The 18430-nt window shown below is 44.8% G+C and overlaps 2 protein-coding genes across 4 annotated transcripts; one reads left to right on the forward strand and one right to left on the reverse strand.

The window, feature by feature from the left end:
• Positions 1–2069: 2069 nt before the first annotated feature.
• Positions 2070–8781, reverse strand: NKAPD1 (NKAP domain containing 1). 3 transcript variants are annotated; one of them, XM_075279761.1, is made up of 7 exons: positions 8740–8781; positions 7050–7126; positions 6529–6626; positions 5503–5559; positions 4540–4692; positions 4022–4075; positions 2070–2840 (listed from the first exon to the last, which is right to left on the reverse strand). In XM_075279761.1, exons 2-7 carry the CDS (start codon positions 7116–7118, stop codon positions 2345–2347), a joined length of 927 nt encoding a protein of 308 aa, XP_075135862.1. In that variant the 5' UTR covers positions 7119–7126; positions 8740–8781; the 3' UTR covers positions 2070–2344. The 3 variants fall into 3 exon arrangements, with proteins under 3 accessions (XP_075135862.1, XP_075135863.1, XP_075135861.1); XM_075279762.1 differs by lacking the exon at positions 8740–8781 and adding an exon at positions 8627–8732; XM_075279760.1 differs by lacking the exon at positions 8740–8781 and adding an exon at positions 8571–8732.
• An 89-nt stretch (positions 8782–8870) lies between these two features.
• PIH1D2 (PIH1 domain containing 2) lies at positions 8871–18430 on the forward strand. Its single transcript, XM_075278483.1, has 6 exons — positions 8871–8912; positions 12065–12283; positions 14099–14222; positions 15212–15436; positions 16239–16528; positions 18296–18430. The coding sequence occupies exons 2-6, from the start codon at positions 12101–12103 to the stop codon at positions 18428–18430; spliced, it is 957 nt and encodes a 318-aa protein (XP_075134584.1). The 5' UTR covers positions 8871–8912; positions 12065–12100.

Here is an 18430-nt window from a genome sequence, read left to right on the forward strand (position 1 = left end):
AGCAGACTCGTAACTTCTTCCCCAAACTAATGTCTATTCAGATGACTCAATCTGATAAGCGGGCAACGTTTACCCTTGTGGAGACCCAACAATTGGCAAAGGGAGTCTTAGGGCCAGTTCACACATTGTTAAGGTGCGAGCATTCTGGCACGTATACACGTGTCAGAATGCGAGCACTCAAAACAGATCACATTCATTTCAATGGGTTGTTACGGGCGTATAACGCGCGTAATTTTGCGGCCGCAAAACGACCCATTGAAATGAATGTGATCTGTTTTGAGCACACGCATTCTGACACGTGTATACGTGCCAGAATGCGCACGCGTTAACTACGCGTGAACTGGCCCTTACTGGTTAAGCAATGCTCCTTAGGGAAATAGGGGGTATTCACATTAGACGTTATCCAGGACGATGGCCGCTGCTGCCTCAGTAGTGACACCTGTTGGAGGGAACTATACCTTGTATCAATGTCCGACCCTATAATAGGCCTTGTCACCTGAGTGTACATACCAAACCAATGAGTACCCTGCTCAGCATTGGTAACGCACAAGAACCTTGAAACAGATGCTTGTCTTTCTCTATGGAGAGGATATAGGGGAATTGTGCACTTTTTGGCAAAATTTCAAAAATAACATTGTTAAATTAAGATACATTTGAATGGCGCTGAACAAGACCTTATCTATAAAGGATTTGATTTGACAGTATCCAATTATCTTTCTGGAATGGGTCCAAAAAAAGTAGTGAAGCTCTGAAAGCACAACTCATCCAATGTGACTACCTAAGGCCGGGTTCACGCGGGGTATTTTGGACTGGAATTTGTCACGGAGGTCGCCTCAGATTAAAAAACGGGTAGCCGCGACAGGATGCCGGTGCAGCACTCCAGCCTCCAGTCGTGGCACTCGGCTCCGGATTAGGCCCAATTGAATGGGCCTAGTTGGGAGGGAGTGTCATCAGGCGAACGTCCGAGGCTGAACCGGCCACGGCATCCGCCTGAAGAATGAGCATGTCGCTTCTTTTTTCCGGGAGCTGGAACAAACCGCTTGCGGAAAAAAGAAATGACCGGCTCCCATTGATTTCAATGGGAGATGGTTTTTTTGGTCAGGATTTTTAGGCAGATTCCGCCTCGAAATCCTGACAAAAAAACCCCGCCTGAATTCAGCCTAATGGCTAGAATTTTTTGCTTCAGATACCTCAGTTAGCTGTGACTGGGCGTTGGAAGAGCGTCAGAACACAGACGAAATCTGAGGGTGGCGATCTATTAACATGACAACAGGTCATTATTGTGATTCTAGTACGGTAATAGAAGTTCATGGATTTTACAATAGACTGCAATAGTATAGCAGTATATTGTTTGGGTGATCAGACCCCCTAGGGCTCAAGGCATGTAAAAATAAAATTTGAATAGTTTTATAAACAGAAACATATCAGGAATCTCCACGCCAATTTCTGCACTGTAAACACATAGGAACATTTTTTCCTATACAGCGAACACCATAATGGAAGGAAGAAAAAAAAAAATCTAGAAAATAAAAATCTATACTTTGCCAACCCAAAAAATGGAATAAAAAGCATTCAATGCGTGAGACAATCCCCAGCGTCAGATATGAAGTCATCCCATTTCATTTACCGCCATATGCAAATAATAAAATGGCCTGTATGGAGGTGTGGCCTGTTTATAGTGATAATCGTGACAATCTGCGGTGTCTTCAGCACGTCCTGAAGTTGAGAAATTCACTTCTTATGCCATTACACAGTAGCTTATGACATGAAGCCCTGTGGCAGGACCTGTTAAAGGGTCGGGCGTCGACTTATAGGGTAACTGCCTCCAACAGGTGGCACTCTAGAGGCAGCTGTTGTATAACCTTCCTTACCAGGGTAAAATCCTCTTCTTCAGGCCCCATTTTGACAAGTACTGTACAGAGGAGTTTGAGAAGCACCGGCCTAGATGACCACCAGACGTCTACTAGAAAGCACCTTCTCCACCTCTTTATTCACTGTATTGGTCTTTAGTACAAACAAACTATGTTACACGATCCTTACAACTGTAATATGGACAATTCTGTCATGGCCAAGCTTCTACTTGACATTTACTCCACGGCACAATAACTTGTATTCTACAAAAAAATTCTTAGGAGGAAAAGCTTGTAAAGTTGCATGCCAACCTAGACACCTCTGTACATCTCCTTCCATCTGAAATACGACGCTTGGTAGATATGGCTACAAAAATTCATCCTCATTTTACCCCTTAATAAAAAAGTCATATTGCACATATGAAATGGTGAAGAATAAGTTTTTGCTTATCTCTCTTGATTTTGATACGACGACGTGGTCTGAGGTGGAGTGACTAGTCCTCGTCAGAACTGTCTGAGCTCTCGTCTTTGGCCACTTTCCAGTTGGTCCTCCGGTTTTTCCTGGCTTCTATTTCAGAGTCTTTTTTCGATTTTGATCTTCGGTGATGTTTCCTGCTGGATTTTTCAGTCCATCGTTCCTCTGCATCGTGGTCTTCAGTGCTGCTCATCTCATTGCTGGAGGTGTCGCTGTCTTGCCCGGATGATGACGGCTGCTTTTTTGAGGTCTTTTTCCGAGTCTTCTTCTTCCGCTTGGACTTCTTTGGTTTCTTTTCTGTGTGGTCTGAACTGTCGCTTTCACTTGAGGATTCTGTACTGTCTTCCTGCTCTTTTTTCCTCTTCTTCAGCTTTTTGTGTGAACGCTTCTTCTGCTTTTTCTTGTGAGTTTTTTTGGACCGTTTGCGTTTATGAGATTCCTGCTCCTTCTGATGTTTACGTCTAGATTTCTCTTCTCCATTTGTTGTTCTCTTGCTTCCTCTTTCCTCTCCATCACTGTAAAAAAAGAATGAAAGGCCATTATTTGGTAATTCAATAGCCCTACACAATTTACATACCACGGTATGAACATGTGATATTATACATGGAGCTTGAATGTAGTTAAAGGGATCCTATCATTAAAATTCATTTTCTTCTGCCTAACACGTAGAAATAGCCTTAAGAAAGGCTATTCTTCTCCTACCTCTAGATATCTTCTCCGCGCGCTGCCGTTCGATATATAATCCGGTTTTCATCGGTATACAAATGAGTTCTCTCGCAGCACTGGGGCCGGGCCCCAGCGCTCAAACAGCACTGCGAAAGTACTCTCAAGCGCCGCATCCATCTTCTTCAGGAACAGGTCTTCTTCTGGCAGAGGCTACAAACTTCTAGGCCTCAGGCTTAGGGCAAAGCAGACTGCGCATGCCCGCCGGCCACAAGAAAATGGCCCCTTACACAGTATTGTAAGCAGCCATTTTCTTGTGGCTGGCAGGCATACGCAGTCGGCTGCCCGAGGCCTAGAAGTTTGAAGCCTCCGCCGGAAGAAGACGCGAAGAAGACCCATTCCTGAAGAAGATGGAGGTGGCGCTGGAGAGTTCTCTCGCAGCATTGGGGACGCCCCCAGTGCTGTTTGAGCGCTGGGGCTCGCCCCCAGTTCTGCGAGAGAACTCATTTGCATACCAAAGAAAACTGGATTATATTCCGAATGGCGGCACGGAGAAGACATCTAAAGGTAGGAGAAGAATAGGCTATTACGACTTGTTAGGCAGAAAAAAAAAATGAGTTTGAATGATAGGATCCCTTTACACTTTTTAATTCAACCTTATCAACTATTACAACTGTTACTATGACATATTCAATGAGGTTGAAGGTGTATAATATATATGTATATATAATAAAAATAAAAAAAAACACACACACACAAGACTGCTCCAATGTCTTCCGGAGTGTTCTGGTGGAAGTTCCAGCTGCACGTGACCACTAAGGCCAATCAGCGGCCTCAGCACAGAACACAAGATGTCACAGCCGGAGAGAACTTCCAGTAAAACAAGACAGCCGAGCAGCAGGGTCGAATTGTGTTGGGAGGACACACCAGAGCACCGGGGACAGGCGAGTATGTTTTGTTTTGGGTTTTTTTTTTCACTTCCCTCCCAGCCTAATTCTAACATTTTTTTCTAATCTTAATTCACCACACATACCTGTCTGTGTCAAATTCATCTGGGTATAATTCTTTATAGCCACTATGTCCCCATCTGAAAAATATAAAAATACAGGTTTTACCAAGGCAGTGACTACGCCTGCTCCTAAATTTAGGCCATTTATTATTAAAGTATATTTCTTAACATCAGGTGAAACAACACGTACAGAGAAAAAAAGACGGATTTAAAAAATGATATCCAGCACCACATATTTCAGCGTGTATACATCAATTCTCCTTAAAGTCACACGTCACAGTACTTAGACGCATCTCCCAGCAAATATAGCAGCCAGCAATGGGACAGGCAGCATCAGACATGGCCGTCTTCTTGCCAGTACGATTGTATGATGTGCAGGCTTTGCTTGTTGGGCAGTTAACTGCACAGTCCAATGCTGCATCTGCCAATTGCAAAAGTTGCTGGTAGATACATCTAGTGTTAGTGGCCGTGTAATGTACAAGTCAGTTGTATTATATATACCCATGCTGCCACCTTCAGGAGGACAGAGGAAGAATACTCACCTGTCGGGAATGCTAGACTCGCACTCAAAATACTTCTTGTTCAATGCACGAACACTCAGTGCAGGGGGTCTCAGAGTCACTTCTGCTGAAGCCGCCTTGCTCACACCTTCGTGACTTCCCTCCGCATCAAAACCATCAGATCTCATCCGGCTCCTAGCAATAAATGGATGAATTTGGTATAGTTATTTCTATTATATTCCAGCCAAACCTGTGTATTTACTATAACCAATACTAAAGAGATATTTAAAAGAGTTCCCTGTAGAACAATATAAATTGTACAGTATTCCTGTACATGATGGATAGGACATGACATTAATAAGTCCATTTGATGTATAAGCAAGCAGAAAAAATCTCTGACTCTCTTAGTAATACTGGGAGAAATAACTTACAGAGGACCTTTCACGTCCTCGGGTACATGCGGTGTAATACACCTCTAGAAAGCCAACAGTGAGCTGAATTCAGCGCACTGTCGGCTTTCCCATACTGTGCCCCCGCTGAAGACCTATCGGTGCCGGTACCGTGGCTCTTCAGTGTCAGACTGTCAGAAACGCCTTTACTCACAGTAGCATCTATTGCTCTGTACTGTGACATGTGGCGTTCCTTACCACCCAGTGATGACATTGAGTGCTGAGGTACACCCCCCTCCCCTCCCGATAGTACTCATCTATAGAGACCCGTGAGGTCACAGGCAGCGACATCTCTGGTCCTTCGATGAGGCCGCCGATTGGCTTCAGCGGTCATGTGTGGCTGGGATTTCTGCCACACATCAACGCTGCAGCTGGAAGATCGTACCACGCTGTGAGGCACCAGAGCATCAGGGAAAGGGAAGTATAATTTTTCTTTTATTTGTTTTACTGCACTCGGCCTGTTTAAAGATTAAATTTAATATCCAGTTTGGCTGGGAAACCCCTTTCATTTACGACACATGCTAAATAGCAATTTATAGTGGCATTCATAACCTACCTTTTATCATTACCAAACTCTTCTGGGTACAGCTCCTTATAACCATTGTGATCCCATCTGTAAAAGAAAGAGATACAGTTACATACCCACACAGAAAGATATAATACATGTTATATTCTATGAGCATCTATGGTATGATCACACTGAATGACTGAAGCTGCAAAGGAAGGAAACGCTGGAATGACTGAATTGGAAGTCTAGGTGGTAAAAGAAATTATATAAGCAAAAAGAAAATCCAGAAAATCAGTACAATAATCCAGCAAGAAAATAAAAAAGGGGTTAAAACTCAGACAAATATTATTTAAAGAAGACCTCATGTCCTCAGGGCATATGCAGTGTAATACACCGCTAGAAAGCCAACACTGCTCTAAATTCAGCGCACTATCGGCTTTCCCGTTCTGTGACCCCACTGAAGAGCTATTGGTGCCGGTACTGCAGCTCTTCAGTGTCAGAAGGGCGTTTCTGACAGTCTGTCAGGAACGCCCTTACTCAGAGTAGTGTCTATTGTGCAGTACTGTGAGAGGGGGCGTTCCTTATCGCCCAACCATGACCCCCCCAGTACTCGTCTATAGACAAGTACTATCAGGAGTAGGGTAGGCGTCCCTTCAAATAATTGCCACTACACAGTGGACAGAGCCTGTCTGTTTCCAGCTCTGTGCACTGTGTTTTGCAGTTACTGATATCAACTGATGGGTAACACTTCTGGGCATCTGTCCCCCATCAATATCACATTGATGACCTATTCTGAGAATAGGTGAATGAAATGGCAGATTGAGCAGGGGCACTACCGCTCTATTCATTTCTATTGGGACTATTACAGTTAACCAAAAAGAAGTACCAAAAGAGATGAATGTAGCAATGCTCCTGCACTACCTGCCCCTCCAATAATACAGGGAGAATAGACTACACTATTAGGAATGAGGATCCTAGTTGTTGGATTCTACTGATCGGACTTGGTCTTTGTTGGACTTCCACTAATTGCTATTTAGGCTGAATCCCTTTCAGACTCCACTTTCATTTACTGACTTGTTAAGTTCCGGTGACACACGTCTCCGCTTTGTCCCACTAGCTTCTGTTTGCTTCTCCAGTTCCCGAATCTTCCACATTTCGCTTTCTTCTTGGATCTGTCCATAGTAAACATAAAAGTAGATTTAGAACATGTTATTTTTGTGTTATTTTGATGAGGAGAGTGCAGTAACAATGGAGGGAAGTATAATCAGGGCCATTTTAACACATTGGTGAACCCAGTGCAAAGGTTCATAATACTAATTCCCCCCCCCCCCCAATGGCTCTCACATAGTATAATGCTTACCTAGTGGCCCCATAAAATATAATACCCCTCAGTGTCTCATCACACCCTCAAATGTCCCTGCATGTATCGCACATTAACCCCCCCCCCCCCTATAGCCACTCAAATATTATATTATAATGTCCCCTTTCAGTTACCTCCACATTTTCATGTCCACCCTCTAGGTTGCCCCCACAGTAAACAATACACATACAGTATATAGATATTATATTGCATTATGTTCATCAGACAGGTTTACCTTGTTGTGTGCGTCTGTGTGGCGAATAACATTTCTTAGCAGAACTTTTCCAAGCGGAACACGGGACATCTTATGTACTATGAAGAGAGAAAATGTCATTACAACCATTGATCCATCCAAACCATCCAATCATTTACTACTACGCATTCCCATCACATGAAGAAGCCATGTCTACAAGTTGTACATGCCCATAGACTGCTTTCTGACTAGTGCCCATGGTGATAGTCTTATTATTCATGTTATCCTAACTCCTATCACGCCTGCGGATACTAGTTATAAACGAAGAGGCTGACCTGTCATATACTACATTATCTAGGCATATACTTTTCTATATATGGAATGTACTTTAGAAGTGTCACATGTTACATCCACATTATAAATGTAACCCTTCCATAAAGCAAATCTGAAATAAAAGTGTGGCCCTGGCACAGATCACTGTCTTCACTTATCTACGTTAACCCATGTGCACAACAAACCAATACTGTTATTGATACACATACCATAGTAATGCCAATGCCACACACGTATGCCCTTGCCACATACCAAGCTATACCTGCATGCTCCCGCCACATATCAGAGCCATACACATATACCATAGCCATATCTGAATGTCCTCACCACATACCAGAGCCATATCCACATGCCCCATTGACACATCAAAGCCATACACCTATATCCTCCTTACATAACAGACCCGTACCGACATACACCTTCACATACCAGGGCCATACTCACCTGTTCTGCCATATACAACGGCCATGACCAAATACCCTCACCACATATCACAGATATATTGTATGACCCCACAACATGGCAGGACCATACGTCTGTGACCCTGCCACATATCACAGACATACTGTATGACCCCAGAACATGGCAGGACCATACCTCTGTGACCCTGTCACATATCAGAGACATTCCACTATAACATCATAGGCCCATATACGACAGCCATAACCAAATACCCTACCACATATCACATACATACTGTATGACCCCACACCATAGCAGCCCCATACCTCTGTGACCCTGCCACATATCACCGACATACTGCTATAACATCATGGGCCCATATACATACCATATACGACAGCCATAACCAAATACCCTACCACATATCACAGACATATTGTATGACCCCACAATATAGCAGGACCATACCTCTGTGACCCTGTCACATATTAGAGACATACCGCTACAACATCATAGGCCCATATACGACAGCCATAACCAAATACCCTACCACATATCACAGACATATTGTATGACCCCACACCATAGCAGCCCCATACCTCTGTGCCCTGCCACATATCACATACATACCACTATAACATCATAGGCCCCTGTATACAAGCATTTGTACACCAGTAACATAGAAGAGCCACAATAGCATCATCCCACATCCACATCCGTCTGTATGTCACTGAGCACCTACTAGATCTACACACATAACTGCTACATAGGAGAGTATGATAGTGCCCCGGCTATATTCAGATCTCCGCTACAATCCCTGCCACATACTAGGACTACAGCTCTTGGGGACTGGTGAGGTGTCAGTGGGACATTATTAAAAGCACACGGTCACTTCCGCTGTGAGCTCTCGTCCTCAGTGCCATTCTCTGCTCATCCTCAGCAGCACAGACTGGACATCAGTGATAAGGCCGTACAGTACTCCCACCCCAGTGCTTACAGTATCGGCGCTTCCCGTCCCTCCCGGAAATACCTCTCAGCCCCTAGGGCACAAGTCTGGGGGCGGAACGTGTGATGTGAAGGTCTGGTTGCGAGGGGGAAGCATTTGAATGAAGCACTGCGTCCTGGTTTCTATAGAAACCGCTGTCTCTTCGTTGATTTTGGAAGGTGCGGGTGAGTATGGCGGGCGGTCTGTCCTGGCGGTCTGTCCTGGCGGTCTCCTGCTGGGTATATACTATGTATGCCATGTTATATACACACAGGCTACAATGCAGCAGGGGAGACTAGGTCATCAATCATCTCCTCAGCTGTGTCACGTGATCACTCGGCTGCCAGCTGCGCCGCAGATTTAATCGCTGTATAGGTCACGTGACGGTCCGGTGACGTAGGAGGACACCAAGTAGTCAGGCGGGAGTGGACTGGAGAACATGGCGGATTTTTTAAAAGATCTTCCATCCTACAATGAGAGGAACTTTACCAAAATGTCACGATCTCCATGTATAGCCTCAGAAAAGCAGATGCCACTTCATGTGCCCACAGAGGAGTCCCCCTCCCAGCAGACCATAGTCACTGACTACACACACATACTGCTGCGCCATCTCCAGATAGAGGAGGAGATGGCCAAGAAAAGACACCAGGACCGAGCAGAAATGGGAGAAACGTCCGAACGCCCACCAAAGATCGCCCGCATGTATCGCAATACCCAAAATATGTAGGAAGACCAGTAATTACCACTAAAGAGACTGATTTGTTGCCCGGAAGATGCAGATCGCCCCCTGCTGGAGGCCATAGCCATGTCTTGTGCTACATTGGCAGACATGTCTTATGGTTTCCCTAGTTTTTAATAATTGTGGTTGCCAATAGCAACTAATTCTGGTTAGCGTTCTCATTTGTCAAAAAGCAGCTGAAGAATGAGAGCGGGGATTTGGTTGCTATCGGTGATGGCGCAGTCTGACGTGTACGTGCAGGTAGTCACGTGGCTGAAAACCGTGCACATGTGGTAAGCGGGACTTACAGATAGTTTCATGGACATGATTAATGGTAAATAAAGTGCAATCATCTTTGGTAAAGGTCTGTTCCTAGCTCAAGAATGGAAGTTGCCTGACCTCCATCTTGTGAGTAGAGGGGGAGCCATTCACTTTTTTGGCAGGTCTGAGAACAACCGAACCTGTGTGAGGTGAATAGAGAGGCAGAGTGGGACCTTACCCTTAATCTCCAGCTTTTCCTTTGCTATTGATTTTTTTCGTCTGTTTGCCGACTGTGCATTGGGTCAGTGTGCTAGCCGTGTATGTCATAGATGGCACACTGATCCATTCTTTTCTATGGGCCCATACACACAACCTTGTTTTTCACAGTCCCATGTGTGGGCCGACAGTTCGCACCGCGCCAGATAGAACATGTCCTATTTTGTGGCCTTTGCTTCCTTGGCTCCTTTTCATTTAAAGGGATTCTACCATTAAACTACCTTTTTTTTCTAATTACCACGTCAGAATAGCCTTAAGAAAGGCTATTCGTCTCCTACCTTTAGACGTGGTCTCCGCCGCGCCGTTCCGTAGAAATACCGGTTACCGGTATGCAAATGAGCTCTCCGCAGCAATGAGGGCGGGCCCCAGCGCTGAAACACAGATGAGCGCGTCCCCATTGCTGCCCAGAGCTCTTCCCTGCGCCGCCTCCTTCTTCTGCAGCAACTCCGCCTCTTCTGGCTTCTCTTGCTCTTGTAGTTGTATACAGGAGCATAGAGAGGCCACCCCAAAATGGCCGCTGGCCAGCTCCTGTATTGAACTGCAAGAGCGGCTACCCCAAAATGGCCGCTGGCCGGCTCCTGTATTGAACTGCAAGAGCGGCTACCCAAAAATGGCCGCCGGCCGGCTCCTGTATTGAACTGCAAGAGCGGCTACCCAAAAATGGCCACTGGCCATACAGGAGCATACAGTTCAATACAGGAGCCGACCGGCGGCCATTTTGGGGTAGCCGCTCTTGCAGTTCAATACAGGAGCTGGTCGGTGGCCATTTTGGAGTGGCCTCTCTATGCTCCTGTATACAACTACAAGAGAAGCCAGAAGAGGCGGAGTTGCTGCAGAAGAAGGAGGCGGTGCAGGAAAGAGCTCTGGGCAGCAATGGGGACGCGCTCATCGGTGTTTCAGCGCTGGGGCCCGCCCTCATTGCTGCGGAGAGCTCATTTGCATACTGGTTAAAACCGGTATTTCTACGGAACGGCGCAGCAAAGACCACGTCTAAAGGTAGGAGACGAATAGCCTTTCTTAAGGCTATTCCAACGTGGTAATTAGAAAAAAAGGTAGTTTAATGGTAGAATCCCTTTAAGTAAAGGAGCCGTGGAACTACGGCCTGTGCACGGGGCGGCACACGAGGGCATTTCCCGTGTGTGGCCCATGCTTTTAATTCATGGCAGGCCGGTTGCAGCACGGTTATCTGGGCATCATCACTGGAGTGCCAGCAGTTGTGGCAACGAATGGGTAGAGAATCTGTAAGACAGGAGACATGACACGTAGGGTGGAGTCTGATATTTTGTGACATATATATATATATATATATACACTTATATTTACTTTCATAGATTGTTAATGGTTTAGGGGAGCTTCATTGCTTCTATCTCACTATACCTGTCAGAGTTGGTGGTTTGGCCTATTGACGTCACAGTCCTGATGAGTGTGACAGATGAAAATAGATCTGCCATGTTGGATTTTTGTAGTCTTTGGTGTTATGATGCTTTCCTGTAAGAGAGAATGGGCTTACCCTTCTGGGGGTGGTATACGACATTCATGACATAAACATTGTTTTAACTCCCAAGAAAAATTTTGATCTAACTTGACAAAAGGAATGTAAATTACCGGTAGTTTTCCTTGCTGGAGAGAGAATTGTGTCCTGTATGTGGATACCCGATAGTCCTCTGTTCAGCTATTTAGAGAGTCTGATTGATCAGACAAACATGGCTCCGTACATTCTATAGTATTGCAGGTCAGTTCCATTACAACAGGCCATGTGACAGATGAACATGACGTCACATGGCCTCTTACTGGAGTGCTACTGCTTCTAAGATTGGCTGATCTGTAAGGTTCAGGATAGGTATTCAATACTGTATTTTAGGCCTGGAAAAAACCTGTCTCTTTGCACTGATATGGTGATCATAAGGAGACACGGTATAGTATTCCCTCCTGCCCCTCACGTTCGGTGTACCTGGAGCTTCACGCTGAGCCTAGACAGATTGATGGAATATTTGCTCTATAGTTATTATATTGATCTGATTGTCAGTAGTCTCCTGTGTGTTTTTTTCTTCATATACCATACTCTCTTGTTTCATCTGGTAGGGAATCCATACACAGCTTTACCTCCCAGAAATCAAAATGGACCTGAAGATTAGCCCAGACCAGCTGTTATCTCAGGTCAACCAGTTCTGGAGCATGTTGGACGACATGGCTGAGAACAATCCACAGAGCTACCAGAAGTTCATAGAGCGACATCTGAAAGAAGGGAAGGAGTTCATGGCTCCACCTGAACCGCACCTATGTCTTCAAACTAAAATACTGGTAACATAATAGTTCTTATTCTACCTTCTAATACAGGTTTCATTTAAAGGGGACCTTTCTTGTCCACAAGATGTGGCCTGATATATGCTGTGGTACAGCTTTTGTGTTTTGCTGTGGTTTTTCTAGTTTCGGAGATATCAGCGATATTAGTGTTAGCTACCGATATCACTGAAATGTCAGAGGGGCCGGCCTCATAGCTCAGCGAGGACTGCCCTTCTGTACAGTACAAGTCTATAGAAGACTGGCGTCAGTACGGACAACGCTGAGCTGTGAGGCCGGCCCCTCTGTACAAGTCTATAGAAGACTAGCGTCAATATGGATGACGCTGAGCTGTGAGACCAGACCCTCTGTACAAGTCTATAGAAGACTAGCGTCAGTACAGACAATGCTGAGCTGTGAGGCCGGCCCCTCTGTACAGTGCAAGTCTATAGAAGACTGGCGTCAGTACAGACAATGCTGATCCATGAGGCCGGCCCCTCGGTACAGTACAAGTCTATAGAAGACTGGCGTCAGTACGGACAACGCTGATCCATGAGGCCGGCCCCTCGGTACAGTACAAGTCTATAGAAGACTGGCGTCAGTACAGACAACGCTGATCCATGAGGCCGGCCCCTCTGACCGTGCAGTGATATTGGTAGTTGAAAGTAACTGCATCAATATTTCAGGCACGGGGGCAGATACTGTCAGCTGTACAACGTTATATAATGTGGTAGATTTTACAGGACATCTTTAAATGAGTTCTCTAGATCAGGGTCAAAGCTGCTATGGTAAAGGATTTTCCCATGAACCATATATAAATTTGTAGACAAGTAAAAGTTAAAAATGTTTGTAAATATGAATAAGGGGGTGTTCACACTACCGTCTGTGTCCGACAGCTAGTGTCCACTGCTAATGTCCGTTCAAAATCTTGTGCAGACATTAGCAGCGGACACTAGCTGTGTCCGTGACATTTTGCATTGATTTAAATGGACATCGGGTGCGTTCTTTTACTGTCCGTGTCTGTCCTTAACTGTCTGTTCCTAAAGATGTCTGACTTTTCAAGTGGACAGCAAAACCCGACATGTAGGTTTTTTCTGTCTGCTTGAAAAGTCGGACATCTTTGGGAACGGACAGTTAAGGACAGGCACGGACAGTAAAAGAACGCACCCAATCTCCATTTAAATCAATGCAAAATGTCACGGACACAACTAGTGTCCAATGCTAATGTCCGCGCAAGATTTTGAACGGACATTAGCAGCAGACACTAGCTGTCGGACACCGACGGTAGTGCGAACGCTCCCTAAGTCAAAATTTTGCAGTTTCCTAGATTTTCTCTAGCCAGCTTAGTGGTGACAGTCTTTTTTTGGCTTGATTGGTTTTCAGCAGATACGACCATGAATGCAGGATGTTTCTATGGTTTGGCATTTTCAGAATCCCAGCCATGATTTCCTTATTTTGGACAGGTTATCAGGCAGGGCCACTACATGTATGAGAGGATAACCTGGCCACAATAAGGACATCATGGCTGGGTTTCAGACCATAAACACTTGCTACATTCATGAGTGTATCCATTGGCGACTGATCAGGAAACCAGACTGTCACCACTAAGATGAATTTATATTTGCAAAAATGTTTTGATGGAAATTTAAACATGGTTATGTTCATGGAAAAGCCATTGAAATAATTTTGACTATCCTGAGGGTAGGACATGGATATCTGATCAGTGGGGATCTCAGCTCAAGATGAGGGCTAGCGGTTCCCTCACACTGCTTACTTAAAGGATAGGGCAATTATTTTTTGCTTCATTATATTCTTAAAATGTAATTGCGTTTGCAGGATCCAGATGAACGCTTGTTGTATATTAACATTTGTGGATGGAGACGGGTCCCATCTCCAGAATCTGATGGACATCCCGTGCCGCTCATAGCTGGGAAATTAAAGGATGCATCTGATGGAGCAGGTGAGAGGGCTACAATGAGTTTGTCTAATCTAGGACTGGCATAGACCTATACACATACAGGATATCACACATACTGTAGTGTTGAACATCGGTGGCCCCTTATGTCCAGGACGTCATCTGATACCAGGAGCTGGGGGGTGAGGTCTGACAGCATGGCTCCTCTCACTTCATTTTGTCAACAGGACTGATTACGATTTATGGATTATTGGGCCTTATAGAGTAATGATGATGTTTTAGCACAATTCAGCAATTTACAGTATTCTAAGACTTCCTGCTTTCTATTAAGTCTGCAGCCCTGAAGCCCTTCCAAGATGTGCCCTGAATGCATTGGAAGAGCCTTGTGCTGCGTACTTGATCGTTTAAGGGCCATTCACACCAATATCAGTTTGGGTAGAAAGTTGCTTCATATCTTTAATGAATCTTCCAGCAATAAAAGGGGCTTAGGGATATTCTGCTTAGGGTGGTGACTTTTGTTTCTTTGTAGGCAAAACACCCATTCATTTTAGCTGGCAGCCATTACTGACCATGTGGTGTTGCTGTTACCGTGTAGTCAGTAAATAAATACAACTGACCTTCTTCTGAAGTGAAAGCATCAGTAACCAAAGAGTACAGTGCAGACAGTCTGATGGGTTCCCATTAATAAATTACTATTCAGCTTTTACCAGGGGAGTATTAACTGCATACCAGTGGTCACATGACTGATGCCATACCTAGCCTTCATCACTTGCCCGAGGAGCCCATGGACGCTCTACACAAGCCACACAATTTAGGTGCAGGCAGGGACAACTGCAGTGATATAAGAAACGTGAGCAGAATTTTAGGTGAATGTACGATATTTTAGAAAATTGTCTAGAAGTTTATTATTTAAAAACTGTTGGTATACTTTATTTTTGATCCTTTATTTGTATATACAATTTACATTTACTTGTTGACTAGAGCTGCAGATTTGCTTCTGGTTAATAACTACGTCATGTCGTCTTTTCGGCCAGTTATTAGCATTGCCTATAGCCCGGACATGCTGAAGAAAGCTGATAAAGACCCCGTGGAGCAGGACCAGCTTATCCGCCTGGCAATTAAGTACATAGAACAGCAGCACAAAGTCACCCTCTGCCATTCCTACCGCACCGCTCCATTCAATCTGAGGGGCACCAAACTGCAATTGAGAAGCAGCTTGGAGGGAACTGGTATAAAGCCAAAGGGTAAAGCAGAGGATGGTAAGGGGCAAGCCTTGTGCCAATATGTCCATCACATATTGTCTAACTTGACATAACCTTTATTTTATCACACAGGAACACCCATTTAAACTATATCGCAAGATGGACTTTTTTTTTCTTTTGGCTAAAGGGTTATTCCCATCTCACTAGGGCGGGGCCCGCACCTTGTTTTATTTGGCCCGGCACTTGCGCTGTACTGTGAGAGGGGGCGTTCCTTACCGTCCAGCCATGATGCTGAGTGGTAAGGAACGCCCCTCTCACAGTACAGCGGAATAGACGCTACTGTGAGGAGGGGCGTTCCTGACAGACTGTCAGAAACACCCTTCTGACACTGAAGAGCTACGGCAACGGCACCGATAGATCTTCAGCGAGGGCTCAGAATGGGAAATCAGCTGTTTGATAGGTCAGCAGCACACCCTACTGCCCAGCACAGCACAATACACTATATAGTGGCTGCTCATTCCAGTCACTTGAATAGGAAAGAGCTGCAAATTTATATGTGATATCACATAGCCTGGGAAGCACAGGCTGCGTTCTGCTACCACTTTAATAGCTGATCGGTAGGGGTGCTGGGTATCAGCTCATCCGTTCTGATATTGATAACCTATCCTACTATATTTAAGTTCTTGAAAATCCCTGTAGATCAGAGGTTTTTTTTTCCTTTTAAGGCCTTTATAAAATGCACTTGCAAAAGGGAACACTAGAGTTACCCATGCTGTATTTAAGTACAAACACATAAGGCTTCTGGGACTTGCAGGTCTAGTAAAGAGTGCAAAGTAATAATGTTGGTTGTGTCCCCCAGTCCCTGACAGATCATTACTGGAACAACTAAGAAACCTCACAGCAAAAGAAGAAGATGCAGAGAAACCTAAACCACCCATCGAGATAATGACAGAGAACAAGACCAGACCGAAAGCAGGACTGATAGAAGTGATCTCCAGCACAGAACTGAGCGAGGAAGACTTGCCCCCTCCCCCACAGCATGAACTGTCTGTAATAAAGGATGAGGCTCAAAACCCACAGAAAATTATTCTGACGGCACAGTTACATGGGGTGCGCTCCGTGTCCTGCTGTGATCTTAATGTATCCAAGGTAAGAAGACAGCTCTGCATACGGAATATATCCTGTAGTCAGTAAGTGCCAGGCGCTCATCATAAGCACTACAATTACTGACTAAAGAATAAAATAATGTCAGATAGAAATGTCAGATTGCTATGAAAAAAACATGGCATTCAGTTATGTCTGAGACAGATATGTAAATGATTGTGTGGACTGATAAGACACTGAGTGTTGTTATAACAGGGTCTAAGGCCCCACGTTGCAGAAAGTCAGGAGTGAATTGCTCAGAAGGGAAGCGTATAAAAGCATCCTAGATATTTCTATCTGTAGCCACTCCTGGATATGGCTACAAAAAACTGCTGCTGCAAAAAAAGGCGCATTTCCGCTAAGGGCGGGTTCACACCTGCTCCCGGTGTCCGCTTTGTGGGTTTCCATCTTCTGCCAACAGGAGACAGAAATCCGGCAGTCAGTGTCTGCCTTTGAGCGCCCGTGAGCGTCTTTTGATCTCCGGGGAGAAACCAGTTTTTTTTGTTTGTTTTTTTATAGCAAACCAAAAGCTGACTGAAAACTGACTGCCGGTTTCCCTCTCCTGTCCAATTTCTCGGGCAGAAGAAGGAAACCTGACAGCGGAAACCGGGGCGGAGATGTGAACTCACCCTTAGCTTAAGTGTTTCCCCAGGCTTATAAAAAGGCTCTCAGAGGCTAGTTTTGGGTAGTCTATAATAATGTAAAAAGTTAAAGGCGCAGTGGAAGCAATACTGCTTCCCCAGTGGTGTCCCCAATGCTGCAAGAGAACTCTACAGCACCGCCTCCATCTTCTTCAGGAACAGGGTCTTCACACGTCCTTTTCCGATGCTCGCTTCAAACTTCTAGGCCTAGGACAAAGTCTACTGCGCATGCCCGTCGGCCACAAGAAAATGGCTGCTTCCAATACTGTGCAAGCGGCCATTTTCTTGTGGTCGGCGGGCATGCGCAGTCGGCTTTGCCCGAAGCCTAGCAGTTTGAAGCCAACCTCTGGAAGAAGATGCCTGAAGACCCCCATTCCTCAAGAAGATGGAAGCGGTGCTGGAGATTTCTCTCGCAGCATTGAGGACGCTTCTTGTGTTGTTTGAGCGCTGGGGCCCGCCCCCAGTGCTGCGAGAGAACTCATTTGCATACTGGCGAAAAATGGGATTTTAACCGAATGGCAGGGCGGAGAAGACATCTAAAGGTAGGAGAAGAATAGCTTTTCTTAAGGCTATTCCAACGTGTCAACAAGAAAAAAAAAAAAAAAGGTTTTTAATGGTAGAATCCCTTTAACACTTCAATTTTTGAAAGTATTCTTTCTATGCATTATTTTTTTCACACATGCCTGAAATTTTTGCACAGTACTGTCTCTTGGTGAGAGATTGACTGCTAGAAATGTCTCTATGAAGCACTAGAAGACATGGACTTGTGTGAGAAGCGGGATGGTCATCTCCTAGTACTGCCAACCTTATGTAATCAGATGTGTAGTCATCAGAACTACAATTACTAGATCGTAGTTTGTTTTTTTGTTTTTGTTTTTGTTTTTTTAAATTCAGGGTTATTCAGGATTATAAAACATGGCTGCTTTCTTCTCAGGAAGTGAAATCACATCTATTGGTCACTTGGCAATGCTACAGATGAATGGGATGGACAATGATGTATGTCCCTGATGACTAAGAAGATGAAGGCAGCCATTATTTCTGATCCTGGACAACTTTCATTAAGCTTCATTCTTTTCAATATAAAGCAAACCTGACTTCAGAAAATTGATGTAGACTTGTGCTTACTTTTTAGGATGATCTGATTCTTGAAGTCCCTGGAAAATACAGACTTCATTTAAATCTGCCTGCGCTGGTCAATGAAGAAACAGTCACTGCAAAGTACAACAAAGCAAACAGCACCCTGACCGTCACCATGTGTGTCCTGTAA

Source organism: Leptodactylus fuscus, chromosome 6, assembly GCF_031893055.1.
Source record: "Leptodactylus fuscus isolate aLepFus1 chromosome 6, aLepFus1.hap2, whole genome shotgun sequence".
Taxonomy (NCBI): Eukaryota; Metazoa; Chordata; class Amphibia; order Anura; family Leptodactylidae; genus Leptodactylus; species Leptodactylus fuscus.

Bases quoted from the DNA above. Each gene is read 5' to 3' on its own strand.
- NKAPD1 (XM_075279761.1), bottom strand. From the start codon at position 7,118: ATGTCCCGTGTTCCGCTTGGAAAAGTTCTGCTAAGAAATGTTATTCGC. The intron at 4,693-5,502 runs GTAGGTTATGAA...ATTTATTGCTAG, and splicing joins GAGTTTGGTAATGATAAAAG to GAGCCGGATGAGATCTGATG. The intron at 2,841-4,021 runs GTATGTGTGGTG...CTTTTTTTACAG, and splicing joins GATGAATTTGACACAGACAG to TGATGGAGAGGAAAGAGGAA.
- PIH1D2 (XM_075278483.1), top strand. From the start codon at position 12,101: ATGGACCTGAAGATTAGCCCAGACCAGCTGTTATCTCAGGTCAACCAG. The intron at 14,223-15,211 runs GTGAGAGGGCTA...CTTTTCGGCCAG, and splicing joins GGATGCATCTGATGGAGCAG to TTATTAGCATTGCCTATAGC. The intron at 16,529-18,295 runs GTAAGAAGACAG...CTTACTTTTTAG, and splicing joins GTGATCTTAATGTATCCAAG to GATGATCTGATTCTTGAAGT.